Source organism: Lactuca virosa, chromosome 4 (assembly GCF_052849685.1).
Source record: "Lactuca virosa cultivar CGN04683 chromosome 4, Lactuca_virosa_CGN04683_v6, whole genome shotgun sequence".
In the NCBI taxonomy this organism is placed as follows: Eukaryota; Viridiplantae; Streptophyta; class Magnoliopsida; order Asterales; family Asteraceae; genus Lactuca; species Lactuca virosa.
Window position 1 is genome coordinate 153692979 of NC_136429.1, and position 16457 is coordinate 153709435.

Consider the following 16457-nt stretch of genomic DNA (forward strand, 5'->3'; position numbering starts at 1 on the left):
GGCACGCACGCATCACATAAAATGAACACAATGCATTCTCTCTATTATGACCCTAATACACATCTCACATAAAAAAGAACAAGATTCTAGCATATATGCATCATCAATACTCATACACATTAGGAAACATAGTAGCCAATATCATATCACACACAATATGGGTATATGCAACCTAAATGACCTAGTTTCATTCCAATCCATCTAAGATATGAAATTCCCTAACAAAGTATTTACAACCACAAAGATTAACTCACATTTGTCAAAACGTGTATACACTTCAAATCTTATAGAAACTGAGGTATCAAGCTTTTCCATAGTAAAACATTAAGGTAGGTTACTAGAAGCTTACAACACCAGGAATAGTAATTCTATATCCCAAACATGCAAACTAGTTACTAAGTCAAATTCTCATATTTTGACCTGAAACAGCAGCCTGTTCAATGCTACTTTAGCACCACCAAAACCTGTAGAAACTATAATTTTGTTTGATATTCTAGTAGTTTAGACTATTATATTTTCAGAAAATACTCACACAAGTCCATATAAATTTTCTTATATTTTCTATGAAATTTACGAAACTGCATATCCGTGCAGCTAATTTCTAACCAGTCAGTGAAAATGATGATTTTCACCTTGGTTAGAGAAAACATCAGGTCCTGGAAAAAAATCAGGGACAAATTAGACTCAGAATGAAAACATTGAGAGTTTATGGAACCCCAGTCTGACTCGTAACGATTTTTCTATATGTTTTACAAAACAGGGACAAAATGGGAATTTTCCTGAATTTCCCAGCTTTGAATTTTAAGGGTTAATCGACAACTTAATTCATTAATACATAACCAAAATCAACTATAAATATGGAAATTGAGTTCTTAAAAGTAGCAACATGTCAATAAGTTAAAATAGCAATTTCAACTTCAAACCATGACTCAAAGTACATTGCTTTTAAGGAATAAAAAAACAAAGTACATTGCTAAAAGAGAACACACCAATAAGGGCTTGATTTTCGTCCACCATTGGACCTCATGTGAAGACTTTTAAGGGCTGTTTTTAAGACCTTTTGAATGGTTCAAAACATGGTCTTTTTACAGAAAATTACCCTCTTTAATCAAGATAGCAAAATCATGAATGTTAACAATCAACAAAGAAGACAATGTTCCCAAAACTTTGAGTAATTCAAGGACATGAACAATAGCATTCTTGAGAGTGTTCATAACAAAATTTGGACAACAACAAATCATCAAAACTTAATAAAATATGGTTGAAGTTTGATTACATAAAAACACTAGAATTTAAAGTAGAAAGAAAGGATGATCAATGATGTCAAATAGAAGACAATTTTACATTGATTTCAACCAATCGAATAGCAATAGAATCATACACATAAGAGGATGACGACTTAAGGATTTACCAGGTTGTAGAGATTGATTTCAATCCTCAATTGCAAATCCTCAATCAAATATGTCAACCCTCTATCCTTCAATGACATACACGTACTCGTTGTTGCTTCGTTCTCGTTTCTTTTAATGACCCCTTTAGTCCCTCAATTTCATTTGTACCCTTTGAGTGAATTATTGTTATCATATAATCCTATAAATCCATTTAATAAAATTATTTTCTCTTAATTATTTATTAATTTATTTTAATATGACTTGACCCCATTTTATTTGATTTACTTAATTTAACATTATAAAAATAAATAATTCAAGTAATAGAAGCTAACGTCGTTGCTGGAAGGAATTTCGGGTCGTTACAGCATGTGTCCAACGTGTAACAATACAACTGATTCCATGAACCATGTCTTACTGGAGTGTGAGGTTGCAAAGGGTATGTTGAGGAGGGTTGCTTGTTGGTGTCAAGTTGACTTGTTGTCTCTGCTTTCAGTAGATGCTTTTGATCAGTTCTTGAATTCAATTGTTGTTCCTTCAGCTAAGAAGGTGGTGCTTAAGTCTATTGTGGCGATGATGTGGTGGTGTTTGTGGCATTTCAGGAATAGCTACTTGTTTGAGACAGAGAAACCGAAAAAGATATAATATTTTATGATGCCTTTTTTTTCTTTTTTCTTTTAGATGAGTTGTTAGGAAGCATAAGTTTCACTCAGATTAAGAATTTATGGCTTCAAAACTCTCTTTTTGTACTCTGATGTTTTCGTTTTTTTCCTCTTACACGTATGTTTTTTTATATATATTTCAACCATTCCAAAAAAAATATTTTCTTCATTCCATATTAATTGTTCATGTTTTCTTTTTGGTTTGTCTCAAAATAATAGCCTAAATCTAAAAATAAATATTTTTTTTACCAAAATATCTCTCATTATTAGTCAACCTACCATGGAATTAAATGCAATAAAATGATGAAATTAAATACAACAAAATGTTATAATTGTTATTTCATTTAATAAAATTAATGGCAATTAATGTTTTCTTAATTTTGTATGTTTTTTGTTTGTGGACAATAATTTTGAGATGGAGAGAGTATAATATAGTAAAAAAAAATCAAATGTGGTTGATTCACCCTATTTCATTTCTCTTAAAAATAACACTTTTCTTAAAAATCGCAACATTTTAAGCAAAACCCACAATTTACTCCTCGAAACTCAACATTCGTCCTTATTGCATTCTAACAAATCCATAAAGCATTATAATACTCCATTTCCACACACATTTGTACTCAACTCAAAAATTTCCCAAATACTACAATTTATCGTCTTTGTTTTTATTTATTTTTATACATTTATAATGTTTGAATTTCTGATATAGTTTTCGTGTTTATTTGAATTGTTTTTATTTATTTTTTATACATTTATAATGTTTGAATTTCTGATATAGTTTTCGTGTTTATTTTAATTGATTCATATATTTATAATAGTATTCAAAGTTTAAATAAATCGACCAAACATAGAATAACTTTTCTGGTTGGGTAAAATCTCTTGATATCTTCAAAATTGACAAGTAATAGTCCGGATACGTCTTGACTTTGAAAGATACAAAACATTGACCACATAATACTATAATATCATCCCACGTTAACAGCATTTTAACGTCTAATAATTTTCACATCCATTCAATATGGCCCCGGCCCCTTCACGAGATATGTAGGGTCCTTCGTGATTTCTTTTTCTTTTTCCACACTTTGGATTCTATGACTACCTCATAATTTAATATTCTTTTATCTTACAAAAGAACAACTTCAGATCTTGTAAAATAATCTTAATAAAAAAATTGATTCATTTTGATCGAGTTCTTTCTCACAAATCAAAGATTTTGTGTAGGTCAAATTGTGCTTGTTTTATTTTATTGTAGCTTTTGACTTGACTAATATATATATTGAAGTAAATGCTCTGATTTCTTTAAATTTTCTTATTACAAAATAGTATATTAGATTGTACCTTTGTAAAGTAAATCTTTCGTCCCATCAAATATATACAAATCTTTTTTGCTAACAAAAATTATAATATATACAAAAAACAGACTGCAACGTGTATAAAAAAATATAAAAACATATTGGTGTTATAAATTTAAAAGTAGAGATTCAAAGCTATAATATAACAAGAATATTACTATTAAAAATAGAATATTTATATCAGAATATATTATATAAAAAGTTTTAGAATCCTAATAATATTTTTATAAAAATATTATTAAAGTGTTAGAATATTAAAATAAAATCATGATTTTATTTATTATTCTTCTTTTACGTTAAAAATTTTCAAAAATTATGTCTTGTATCTTTTTCCATCTTTTGAAAACTTTTGTCCCCCAAAATATATGTATAAAAACATATCATGCTATATCACAAAAAACTACCGGTCTCATTTGAACCTTTCTCAAAATTATACTTCAATCATAGCTTTCGTATGATTTTTTAGATAGATGAACTTGGTTTTCATTCAAAAAAAAGAAAAAAAAACGTTTTATATCAATAATGAAAATCCACCTTATATAGAAGTAGATATGAGATCATACAAGGGATGTGTGTTCTTTTCACCCAAAATTGATATACCTTAATTTTCACTTCAACGATATAAAACTCTATTTTAATAGGATCTTTAAAATCAAAACCCAACGATTATATTGTTATTGTCATGATGGAAAAAAATTGCAAGGAATTTATATATGTATTAAGATCAGATAAATAATCATCATCATCAAAACAAATCCCTCATGTAATTTCATGGTGTCAAAAATATGTGGGACATTCATTAACTTGTATATATATAACATGTACAATTTCAGATGTTAGTCAAAAATGGCATCGGATTCGGATCTGACAACAAACTACAGTCTAGCAAGCTTCGGTGTCGGTTTTTGGGGTGATCGATCGTCGTTTCTTTTCCTCTTTTGTGATTCAATCTGTCTGAATTCATCATCTCCTTCGCTTTTCAATATAGAATCTTTCAATCGCCTAACATCCGATAGTTTTACTGGTTTCAGTAGATAATCTTCTGCCCCTTCTTCCAAACATCTGTAAAATCAACCCAAGAATATATATTAGATGATCAGATCTACCTTTCTATGTACGGAAATTGTTTTTATTTTGTTAATAAATAGGATCATAATCATACCGATCGATGCGTGTTAAAATGTTCTCAGATGACATGATCACTACGGGTATCTCCCTCAGAGTTGAAGAATTCTGCGGAATGATTGATAAGATAAGTTCTATTAGAAAATCAGGTAAATCTGGATGAATTCTTTGATCAATAAAAAGATGATATTGAGTTTTAACAAGAGGGGATTTACAAACCTTGATTTTCTTAAGAAGTTCAAAGCCTGTCATTCCAGGCATGGAATAATCCGTCATGATCAAGTTTACCTTCAAATCCTGGCATCATTAAGAAAAGAAAATTCTTCAATAATTGTCATCTACGTGAAATAATCGAATCAATGGAGTACAACAAACAATAACTTACATCGAATTGAGCAGAATTTTTGTCGTCCTCTAAACCTAGATACTGTAAGGCTCTGCTTCCGCTATCAACAACAGTAACTGCAGTGATCCAAGATATATGAAATTAGCCTTTTACTCAAATCAACCTTCGAAATAAAATCTCCTGACGAGAAAAACGAATCAAAATCAATAAATCATAAGGATGATCGTCGTACCTTTGAACGAGGAGACCTTGAGAAGCCTCTCGATCACTTTCCGATCGATGTTGCTGTCATCAACGGCTAGGACATGTAATTCTTTTGAGTTGGCAGATCTCAACTGATCGCAAGCAATATTCATCGTTTCCATTGCTGATTGAATTTCGAAATAAGAGATGGGAACGAGTATTCCTGATGAGAGAAGGAGTAATCTGATGAGAGAAGGAGTGTGGAAATGTTGTAGATATGGTAAAAGAAGTGAAGATACGTATATATATGAAGATGTGTAGGATGGATGGAAAAAATGAAGAGGCAACATCTTCGAGAGATACTGAGATCTTTGGAAATCTAGATAGCATAATCACACATGTCCCCTTTGTCAGCCTGTGACCCACCGCCCAAATAAAAATAAATTTAATATATATATATATATATATATATATATATATATATATATATATATATATATATATATATATATATATATATATTTAAGACGTCCAAACCTTTAAGCTGAATGTAAAAACATTTATCAACAAATTACAAAATACAATGCATTAAGTACAAATGTAAAATTAATATTGAAACATTCAAACCTACATCCTTATCTTATCCAATATAGAGGATTTAAATTTTAAAAAAATCATACTTTTTGATTAGAATGAGTCAACATAACTTTTGAAATCTAAATATAAAGTTTTGTCACGTGGCCCAGATATCATTATCATCCAGTTGCTTTCTTCCTTAAATGCTAAATTTTAAGAGGTACAAGTCTTAATGCGATTTGTACAATACATTTATGCATAAAAAACTGATTCTATTGGTGGACCATTGAAAAAGTCTAAGGAAAATTTCAAAGTTCTTTAATTACGGATCGATAGTAAGAATCATACAGTTTACAAAATTGTGTTGCCTTCTTCTCTAATCCCCTATCATCGGGCCTATATTTATGCATAGTAATCTTATCTTATAAATTTATAAACAACAAGACACTGGTGGCATACCAAAACAAATTCACCTCCCTTGCACACTTCTACTACCTCAAACGATTGTGAAATCTTCCAACCACTACCTTTGTCGTTGCTACCGCACCACCAACCAGTCGAGAAATCTGACCAAATTAATCTTGATCGATAATCACCAAATTTCATAGCAATTCTTTGCATTCATCGTTGCTCCGATATCACTGTCTCACGCTCTCCCTGAGGATCAAAAAGGTAAAAATGGATAATAAAAAATGCAGTCGGTTGTTTCTTCTTCTGTTGGTTAGTTTCCTTTTTTTAAAAAAAACATATTGCTTAAGCCTTTAATTATATGGTACTCTATATGTGTATGTGTCTGCACCTGTTCTTGAGGAGAAAAAGTAATGCTTAACAGTTGCCCTCCAACTGTTCGATGAAATTCCTCTAATACCTCTAATACATACACGTAATTACATTGTCTTTTAACCAGGTGATGGAATATCAATATTTGTTGAATCTGCAGAAACACTTGTGAACGAAGTAAATGGTCATTCATTTGTCAAGAAGTGGATGAAAAATACATCGAGATCTCCATTTATGCAGAAGAGGCAAGCCATCTAGATTCAAATCAAATTTAGTCACTAATACCGGATATAAAATCTCTTTTGATTACGTAATTATTTCTCAGATAATATTGGGTATAAAACTTCTTTTGATTGTTGGTTAATACTAAATGCTAACGTATCTTTTATCTTTATACAGTGAATGGTGTCATTCTTATAAAAAATAGTGATTATTTGTCTTCAAATCAGGAAATATCCTCCGAGTGTTTTGGTAATGATTTTTTTTCTTGTAGTTAATTGGTATTGATGTTTTAACATATTTGGTTTCAAGATGGAAGTGGATCTGTGATTTGGGTTCAGTAAGTTATTACAATTTTTACAATTTTTTTCGTTAGGAAGCTGATTTGGGATTTTCTTTTCCCCTGGTATCATTTCTCTCTTCCCAAAGTTATTATATGCTACAATGTTTGTATCAGACCGTAATTTGTTCTTTTTCAGTTCTAGAAATGCAAAATTTTTCTTTATATGGGTTGGAATACAATGTATCTTCCAAATCAAGAAACATCTAATGTTCTTGGAGTCTAACTTGAAAAAATTGTAAAGTAGTTTATTTTATAGGTTGCAGAATTGGATCAGAAGAATTTTGAGGCCACTCGGGCACATACAATTCCAGAAGACATTCTGGAGAAAGAGATTGCTGAAATTTAGAAGGTTCTATCGGTAATGCAGGTTGGTGCTTCCTTTATTAAGATTCTTTGTTACCTGATGAATCTATCAATATTATTTGCAGATTTGTAAAATAGTTATATTGAAGATCCGTGTGATAACGAGCCTTCATCCAAGTTAAAGGTTTATTTTTTGGTTCATTGAGAAAGGTATTGAGCATTGCTTTTGTTGGGGTTTACTCATTACTCCATTTTTGTTGGTTGGATAGTCTTTGTTTTTTCAAAAGTACATAAAATAGAGGAGCATATGTTGAGTGAAAAACCATATTTAAAGAGATGGAAATTGCACTCTGTTTTAGGATTTAGATTGAAGTTCTTCAAGTGGTTAAATGGTAACTGTCCAGATTTATCTTTCAATTTTATTTAAAGAAATTTCCTAATTTATCTCTCATTTTTGTACTGATTTAGATATTCAAGTGATGGAAATGAGTAGTTGCAATGATTGTTTTGTCATTGATTTTGGTTCATACTCAACCTATAAAATGGATACCCATGAGTAAGTTTATCTTTGTTTTTCATTTATATTTAATTAGATGTTTGACTTCAAACATTTGTATTTAGTTTGATATTGGTTGCCCAATTTTGGAAGCATATGTGACTTCCTGTGTCCAGAAAATTAGGTTGCTGTTAAAGGGAAATAAAACGAAACTTGGCACACTGGAGTCCCTCATTAGATTTGGCTGTTGTATTCTTGAAAAAACAAAATTCTATTGACTATTGATAAAATGATAAAATGAGTGTAAATATTGTTAATTTATTGTGCAACGGTTTTTTTCGATTTGTATATAAAAAGAACACCAAGGTTGATTCAGATTTTGCAAGCCTTTTGTTTAACTGAAAAATGGATGATGTTTTGGAGCAGCAGTTAGAAAAAGGAAAAGAACAATGTTTAAATTAATAAATTCTGGTGGGTACAGAGAGTTGTTGACTATGGTAAAATCACCAATGACTACTTTTTTGTATCTTGAGATATCACTATACCATATTATAATTTTTCTCTCTATATATTCAAAATTTTAATTATGTTGATTTTCTTTTATTATATTATTTTGATATCTATCTATGCATTTATGATTTACAAAATTTATGATATAATTTTACTTAGATGTTTTGATTTGATAATTTGTTTTCCATAACTAATAGTAACAATTAAAACAGTTATATAGGAAAACTTATTTTAAAATAAATGATAAATAAATGCATTTAAAATGGTTTGTTAGTTAATCTATGGGTTTAAAAATATTAATGGACAACATCAATAAACACCATGAAACAATTGATAAATAAGTGCATTCAAAATGGTCGGTTAGTTTGTGTATGGGTTTAAAAATACTAATGGACATAGTTAATAAGCATCTAATATGTTTCAACTTATAAAAACATGCAATCCCGGAGTATATTCAATCTTTCCCTCAAACTACCCCTGGAATTCCTGAATTCCCTACCCTAACAAATTTCATGGCATCATCAATGCAGAAGTGCTTAAGAACTTATTGAATCAAACACTACACACGATCAATCCGAAAAGAACAACATATTAGACCCAAAACAGTTCATCAAAAAAATTAATCGCCATTTGAAAACTATTATATATATAATGAATTATACTCATTCGTTGCATCGCTAGGTTCCAATCGGTTCTGATGTTGATTCCAAAGTTTAAACAATTGTTGTAACCGGTTTTGGTACCAAGCATTTTTAATTACATCTCCAAACACTTAGACAATGTGTATGTGTATGTGATGATGGTTCTCGGTAAAACAGGGGTGGAGGAGGTGGGTCATGGTACAACCCACGAAGAGAAAGTTGGATGCCCAAAAGAAAACTAATATTCGGTTCTTGACACTCCTCGGTACAACCCAAAAACAGAATACTCGAACCTAAAGGGAACAAACCACAAAAAGAAAACTAATCTTTGGTTTTTGACACGTCTCATTACCTATGACTGAAACTTGAATGTCCGATAAACTATTTGTACAAAAGAACTAATCTCCTCCAGAAACTAATTTATGAGAAAATTATTTGCACCCGTCACTTGGCGCGGGCAAACGGCTAGTATATATATATATATATATATATATATATATATATATATATATATATATATATATATATATATATATATATATATATATATATATATATATAGGAAAAGTGAATATACCCTTAAGGGTATATAAGCTTAGGTACCCAATGAGTCAAAACTACGTAGTTTTGTTAAATTGTTTAATTTTCTGAAAATAAAAAAAGAATAATTTCCTTAAAAATAATCTACGTTTCCTTATTCCTGAAAATCCAAATCGGATTACTCCTTTTTCGAACGATCGTTGTGACAAAAATCGACTACACCAATTCACAGAAGAAGAAAAAAACAGCGATTTCATACAATCGCAAACGTCTACTTGATACCGGACAAATCACAATTTGGATAAAAAAAACTTTGAATTCACGAAATTGGGTGCGATGATCATACAACTTTCCATGATCATCGTATTGTTCTGACGTTTTTATTATACCGAATTCACAACAGGAAAGTTGATTCTAAACAGTGATTGGAATTAACATTAATCGTTATTCACATAAAAAAACCATTCACGGTAAAAAAATTGCAATTCACAACAGCAAAGTCAATTTCGTCCCTGTTGCAGTTCACTTGTCTAACCAGGTCGGTCAATTTCCTCAATTTTTAAGTTTATCAAGTTTATTTTGGAACACTCATTAATTTTCTTCTAAATCACAGTAAAAAGAAGTTGCAATTCATGAAATTGGGTTATAGGTGTTGTAGTTTGCTTGCTATATTCCTCCAATCGCAATTAACGGAAAAACTAAAAAGTTTCAATTCAAGAATTTGGATTCGATCAAACAGTAGTCTTCAAAACGTTTTTTTTTTTGTGGAATTGCATACGATAAGTACTTCCAAGTAATTTTTTCTGAAACGTATTTTTTGAAGTTTTTCTGATTTTTTAATATTTGACATTATTGTTTATAGTGTTCTCCATTAGCTGTTGAATTTACATTTGTTCCGGGATTTTATTAGTGACATTGTTGTTTCTAGAGGTAGACATTGCGGTTGGTTAACGATTTTTCTGAAAATGTAAAATATCCAATGTATTTGATATATATATTTTTTTAGTTTTGCGTTGTTGGTTGTTAATATATTTTTTACGTATAATGTTTAAATATGCATCATTGTCTATTGGAGGCCATAATGAGTGAAGCCGAAGCAACTAATCAAGCTATAGAACCATATATAATCGGAGATATTGACACGAATGATTATGTGGAAGCAACATATGAAAGTGAAAATAATGAATGTACTATGGTATTTTGTGAAAAAACGAAACTATGAGGGTATTTTGTGAAAAAAACAGAAGTATGATGGTATTTTGTGAAAAAACAAAATTATGAGGGTATTTTGTGAAAAAAACGAATGTACGATGGTATTTTGTGAAAAAATGAAATTATGCGGGTATTTTGTGAAAATAATGAATGTACGATGGTATTTTGTGAAAAAACGAAACTATGAGGGTATTTGTGAAAAAAAGGAAGTATGATGGTATTTTGTGAAAAAACAAAAGTATGAGGGTATTTTGTGAAAAAAACGGAACTATGATGGTATTTTGTGAAAAAACGAAATTATGAGGGTATTTTGTGAAAAAAAACGCAAGTACGATGGTTTTTTGTGAAAAAAACAAAAGTATAAGGATATTTTGGGTTAAAAATAAAAGTAGGTTGTCATTTTGGGTTCAAAACAAAACTTTTCTGCAATTTTGGGTGAAAATGAAATAAAGCTGTCATTTTGGCTTCAAAACGAAACTTTTCTGCAATTCTATGTTAAAAATGAAAGTAGGCTGTCATTTTGGTTAATGTTGTGTTAATCTACACATAATTTTGATGGTTTTTAAAATTGTTGGACGATTTTGCCCCTGTCCCAAAGATGGTAATCCTCAAGATCTTAAGGATAGAGAAGTTCAAGTCACATAAACAATACGACCAAAAGCAAAGAATCTCAATTGCTAATTTTGATTAAAAATGATAAGTATAAGTACATTTCTCATTTTGGAAAAAAAAGGGTAAGTACACAGTTATACAACAACCACATCTACAATTCTAGAGTTTGTTTTTGTTAAGATCCTTTGATCCCAAATCTTTTGGGCCCTTAATATGTCATTATGTCCATCATTATGCAAAAATGATTTCCAGATCATGGAACCTGCAACAAGGGTATTTCAGTCATTAGTTAGTAAGGTTGTGTAGAGGTGTAGATGATTAGGAGGGTATTTCGGTAACCTACGACTAGACTTCTTTTTTGTGTTGGAAGTGTCCACAACATCATTGTTGGATGGAAGAGCCATGACAGATGCACTCACCCTACAACAAAAAATAATATATATCATAAATCAAAAACATAACCTTATCAACAAGTAAAAAATCTTTCATTTTGATCGTGTCATTCATACAGTTTATTAGGTCCATAAAAGCAAATAAACCTTATGTATACAAAACATTACACACATCTTAAAAAAATTGGAACGAAATTTTTCAACAGGTTTATAAGGGCAATTTGGTCTTTCAATAAAAAACGAATACGGAAATTCTGTTCTTACAACCCAACACAAGTAAAAGTATTAAGGAAGCTTCCATGAGACAATAATATCTAAAGTTATGACAGGGAATCCTACTTTTGTCTCTTCCGATAAATGATAAATGATGAAGTCCATGTCTCTGTTAATGGGAAAATTCACAGGGTGGGCATTGTGGTGTATGACGAAGAGTGGCACCCATTCATATTCTAGCCTAAGTCATCATCTCTTAACACGAACTTAGATGATGAAGGCGATGAAAATGATGATAAGGATACTGAGGATGAATATGAAAATGATGATGAAGGGGTATCTGCAACTTGGGAAAATAACAATATGATGAGAAACCCATAAGAAAATGATATGGTGTCACCAAAAGCGGGTGAGTTCATTGCAGAGAGTGTTACCTGTAACACCGTAAATTTTCAAAAACAAAATTTTCATTTAAAAATCACATAATTCTCATAACACATTTCACGAAAATCTCATTTATTTAATTTACAAATCACAACTCCGTAATTGCTTGATTCAAATCCAGGATCCTCAGAACGTAACTCTTTCACTGGTGTGTACAATCAAGTCGGTGCCTTCCCGTGATCCTGAGAAAAACCTGAAACACATAACACATAACACGGTAAGCACGAAGCTTAGTGAGTTCCCCAAAATACCACGCACAATAACTAGCCACTCGAGGCTATAACTCTGCAAGACCCTCCGGTCAATGTGTCTCAGTGGGACCCTCCAGTCCCACGGCTCGTTGGACCCTTCGGTCCGGTCTGGTTGTGACCCTCCAGTCCCATGGCTCGTTGGACCCTCCGGTCCGGTCTGGTTGAGAACCCTCCGGTCTCATAATAAGTTGGACCCTTCGGTCCGGTCTATGTATCACATAACATAACATACAACACATATATCACACAGAAAATGCATAACTCAAGCAAGCACATACGACCCTCTGGTCACACATAGTTACCACTCTAGGTAAAGTATAGTGAGAAGACTCACCTTGACAGCAAGCAAGCATCCTCGCACTCGAATCTCGAACTAGCCACCGCCTAACACATAGGGTAGTTATCTCAATAATTACTCGATTCTCGACTCTAAATAAACCAAAGGTTATTCTTTCTCTCTCTAACTCTTGAATTGTGTAAAAGACCATTTTACCCCTCCATGGTCTCCATTACTCATGTTGACCAAACCTTAAAGTCAACAGAAGTCAAACTCGAGTCAACAGTCCATGTCTGACCCGACTCGCCGAGTGCACCCTTATGACTCGTCGAGTCCTATCATTTTCCACATAAGTCTCGTGAAGGTTGACTCAGCTCGTCCAGTTGACTCCCAACTTGCCGAGTGATCGCATGATTCGGCTCTACGGGACAAACCCTAATCAACTCGCCGAGTCGGCTCATTGACTCGGCCAGTTCATTCAGACCCACAGCTCATTCACACGATTTAAAACAGATCTATCACTCCAAACACTAGATCTGTCCTCTCAAGGCTCAATAGTCACGTAAAGCTTCAATCTTTACGTTAATGCATGCTGTTATTGCTCCAAAATGCTAATACATGCCCTTCATGATTGATTAAGCCCAAAAACCCTCATGAGGATGAATAAATCCGAGACACCTAGACTCTAAGGACCTCACAAGGTCCAGATCTGAGGTCTAGACTTCTTGATAACTCATGCTACTAAAAAACCCAAACAAAAGATGGCAAAGAGCCCTAAAACTCCATAAATATGAGATCTATCCAAATTAAGAAGAAAGGTAAAGACTTCTTACCTTCCTCAGGAGCTCTGGACAGGAAATCATTGGATCCAACAGCCTCACCTCCAGCTCCTTGCTTGATAACCTTCTCCTCTTCCTCAAATGATGCACAAGAACCACAATATGAGCTTCTCTCTCACTCTTTAGCTCCAATAGCAATTAAGGTTTTCTCTAAGGGGAAGGTAGCCGCAAATGAGGCTATAAGTGCCTTTAAATAGGTCCCAAACCCGGGAAATTAGGGTTTCTCTGCCCAACACCTACTCGGCGAGTCCCTCCTCTGACTCGTCGAGTCCATTCATTAAATCCACACGAGCAACTCGACTCGACACGGCGAGTTGGACCCTCAACTCGTCGAGTCTCTCCTTCAATCTCAAGATTAACATACACAATAATATCCCTGAAAATCCGGATGTTACATTACCGCATGTCTAATGGTTGACGGTGACCATCAGAATGATGAGTTTAATGACCTTAGGAATCAGTGTCATGTGGCTACTATGGAATTTAGACCAACATCTGAAACCCACTTGCATGCGAATTTAATCAATTCTTCTCAAGCTATAGGGGTTGACCTTACCATGCAGTCAATCGAAATCTTAGATACCCAATACCTTAGGCACATTTGTCCTGATGGTAACCCACTAGAGCCCAATGTTGTTGTGGCTGAGTCCAACTTAGAGGATCATGGCGGTGAATTTAGGGGATCCTACGTCAAAAGGCGTAAATTAGAAAAATTTGGTTTCCGTTACTCCCGTTACCGAGCACATAAGAATTCACCTCAATCAATCAGCCAAATTACTAACAAATCCCAAGAAGAATCAAGGATGTAATATAATATTTAATCTTGGAGGTTAATTCACTAATTTGTTGTGTTCATCAAGTTCATACAGAGAAGAAATTGGTTGGATACCTTTGGAATTCATTTCTGCATATACACCTCCAGCTTCTTCAATTTGGTTTGATTTGTGTCTACGTCCATGATTGTGGTTTATATGACCGAATTTGAAGCCATTCCTTTTTTCTCCATTTCTAATTGGATGATTAGGGTTTTTTTTTCTTTACCTCCAAGCATCACATACCTAAAAGAACATAAATTTATACAAGAAAAATAGGATCTTAGTTGAAGTAGAGAAGAAACGATGTTAGTTCATACGTTCGATGATATCAGACATCTTCCATCTTCATTGCCGATTTCTTGTTGATTTCGATGTTTCCTACACCGATTTCAAGGAAAGGCTTAGAGAAACGAATATACGATTCAACGGTATCAGACAATTTAGGGGAATTGTTTTTTGTTTTTTTATTTTCAGAAAATTAAACAATTTAACAAAACTACGTAGTTTTGACTCATTGGGTACCTAAGCTTATATACCCTTAAGGGTATATTCACTTTTCCCTCTCTCTCTCTCTCTCTCTCTCTCTCTCTCTCTATATATATATATATATATATATATATATATATATATATATATAAGCAATAATTAAAGATCCTAAGTTTACATTAGTTTACGTCGGAGATGTTATGACTTATGGTAATATAGATTTAAAGGTGGTTTTAACAACCTTTTTTTTTCTTTTCACGTCGTTAACTACTTTTAAATTCAAGTTTTCATAATAAAAAAAAGACAAAAAACATGTTTTGCTAATATGAAACAATTTCTCATGTATTATCGATTATCATCATATAGTTCAAAGTTTGGATGGAATCTTGTCCAAAATATAAGGTTAGGTGACACAATCTAATAGGTTTTCATTATTTTCGCATTTTCGCAAATTATTTGCATTTTCGAATAGTCCTCCCATGTAAGTTTCTATCTATAATGGATAACAAATAATGTACATTGTCCAACGTGATGTGAGTGGCTATGTATTGGCAAAAAAAAAAGAATTAACAACACCCATTATGCTTTTTCCACACACACAACTATTGTAATTTGCGGTAACCGGTTAAAGTTAATGTTATGTTGATGGATTTATAGACCAATGCAGCATCAGGGATGGTAACATTATTAGTATATTTAAACATTTTGAATTGATTTTGAGACATTAAATTTCTTTATAATGTCATTATTATAAATTTAGTTAACATGGATTTCAATTTAAAATTTAAATATTATCACTGTTACAATTCAATTCCAATAAACTTGTCCGTTCTTTTCACTTTTAAGAATATTATCAACATAAATCTCATTTTGCTTAAATTTAAAAGCCTTTTATTTTTATATGAAGTGACGTTCTATAAAACAAAGAATTACGGAGTTGTTAAGTTTAATTATCTTTATGCATAAGTATCATACGTTTCCTTTTATATACATGTAATCATGTTTAACAGTGGAATACTTATTAATGACTTTTTTTTTAAAAAAAAAAAAGTGTGTTTAGATGTAATTACTCTACATTTTATGCATTTATTTTGGTTCCTTGTATATATAAGTAATCATGTTAAAAGATAGATTACTTGCAAATGACTTTAAACAAAGTAATTGTGGCTTAAATTACTGTAAATTTTTATGTACTTATTGCATTCATTTGTAAGTTACAATATTACTATATTACTATTTAGTATTTGCTATTGATTGTATTATTTTGTTAATCCTTTTAATTTTTAATTTCATTGTATTGCCAATCTTTGCTATCGCTCAAGATATGTACGTACCCATGTTTAGTATAAGTATATTGTGTGTTTCTATTTATTAAAGTTCCTAAGTTTTATTATAATTTATGTTACTAAAATGGGTTAAAGTTCGTTTTTATTTCTATATATCTTCTCAAAG

The 16457-nt window shown here is 31.8% G+C and overlaps 1 protein-coding gene across 1 annotated transcript; it reads right to left on the bottom strand.

The window, feature by feature from the left end:
* Positions 1–4144: 4144 nt before the first annotated feature.
* On the bottom strand, positions 4145–5367 carry LOC145107573 (two-component response regulator ARR5-like). Its single transcript, XM_079044475.1, has 5 exons — positions 5106–5367; positions 4913–4989; positions 4747–4824; positions 4565–4635; positions 4145–4464 (listed from the first exon to the last, which is right to left on the bottom strand). Exons 1-5 carry the CDS (start codon positions 5236–5238, stop codon positions 4278–4280), a joined length of 546 nt encoding a protein of 181 aa, XP_078900601.1. The 5' UTR covers positions 5239–5367; the 3' UTR covers positions 4145–4277.
* Positions 5368–16457: the final 11090 nt, after the last annotated feature.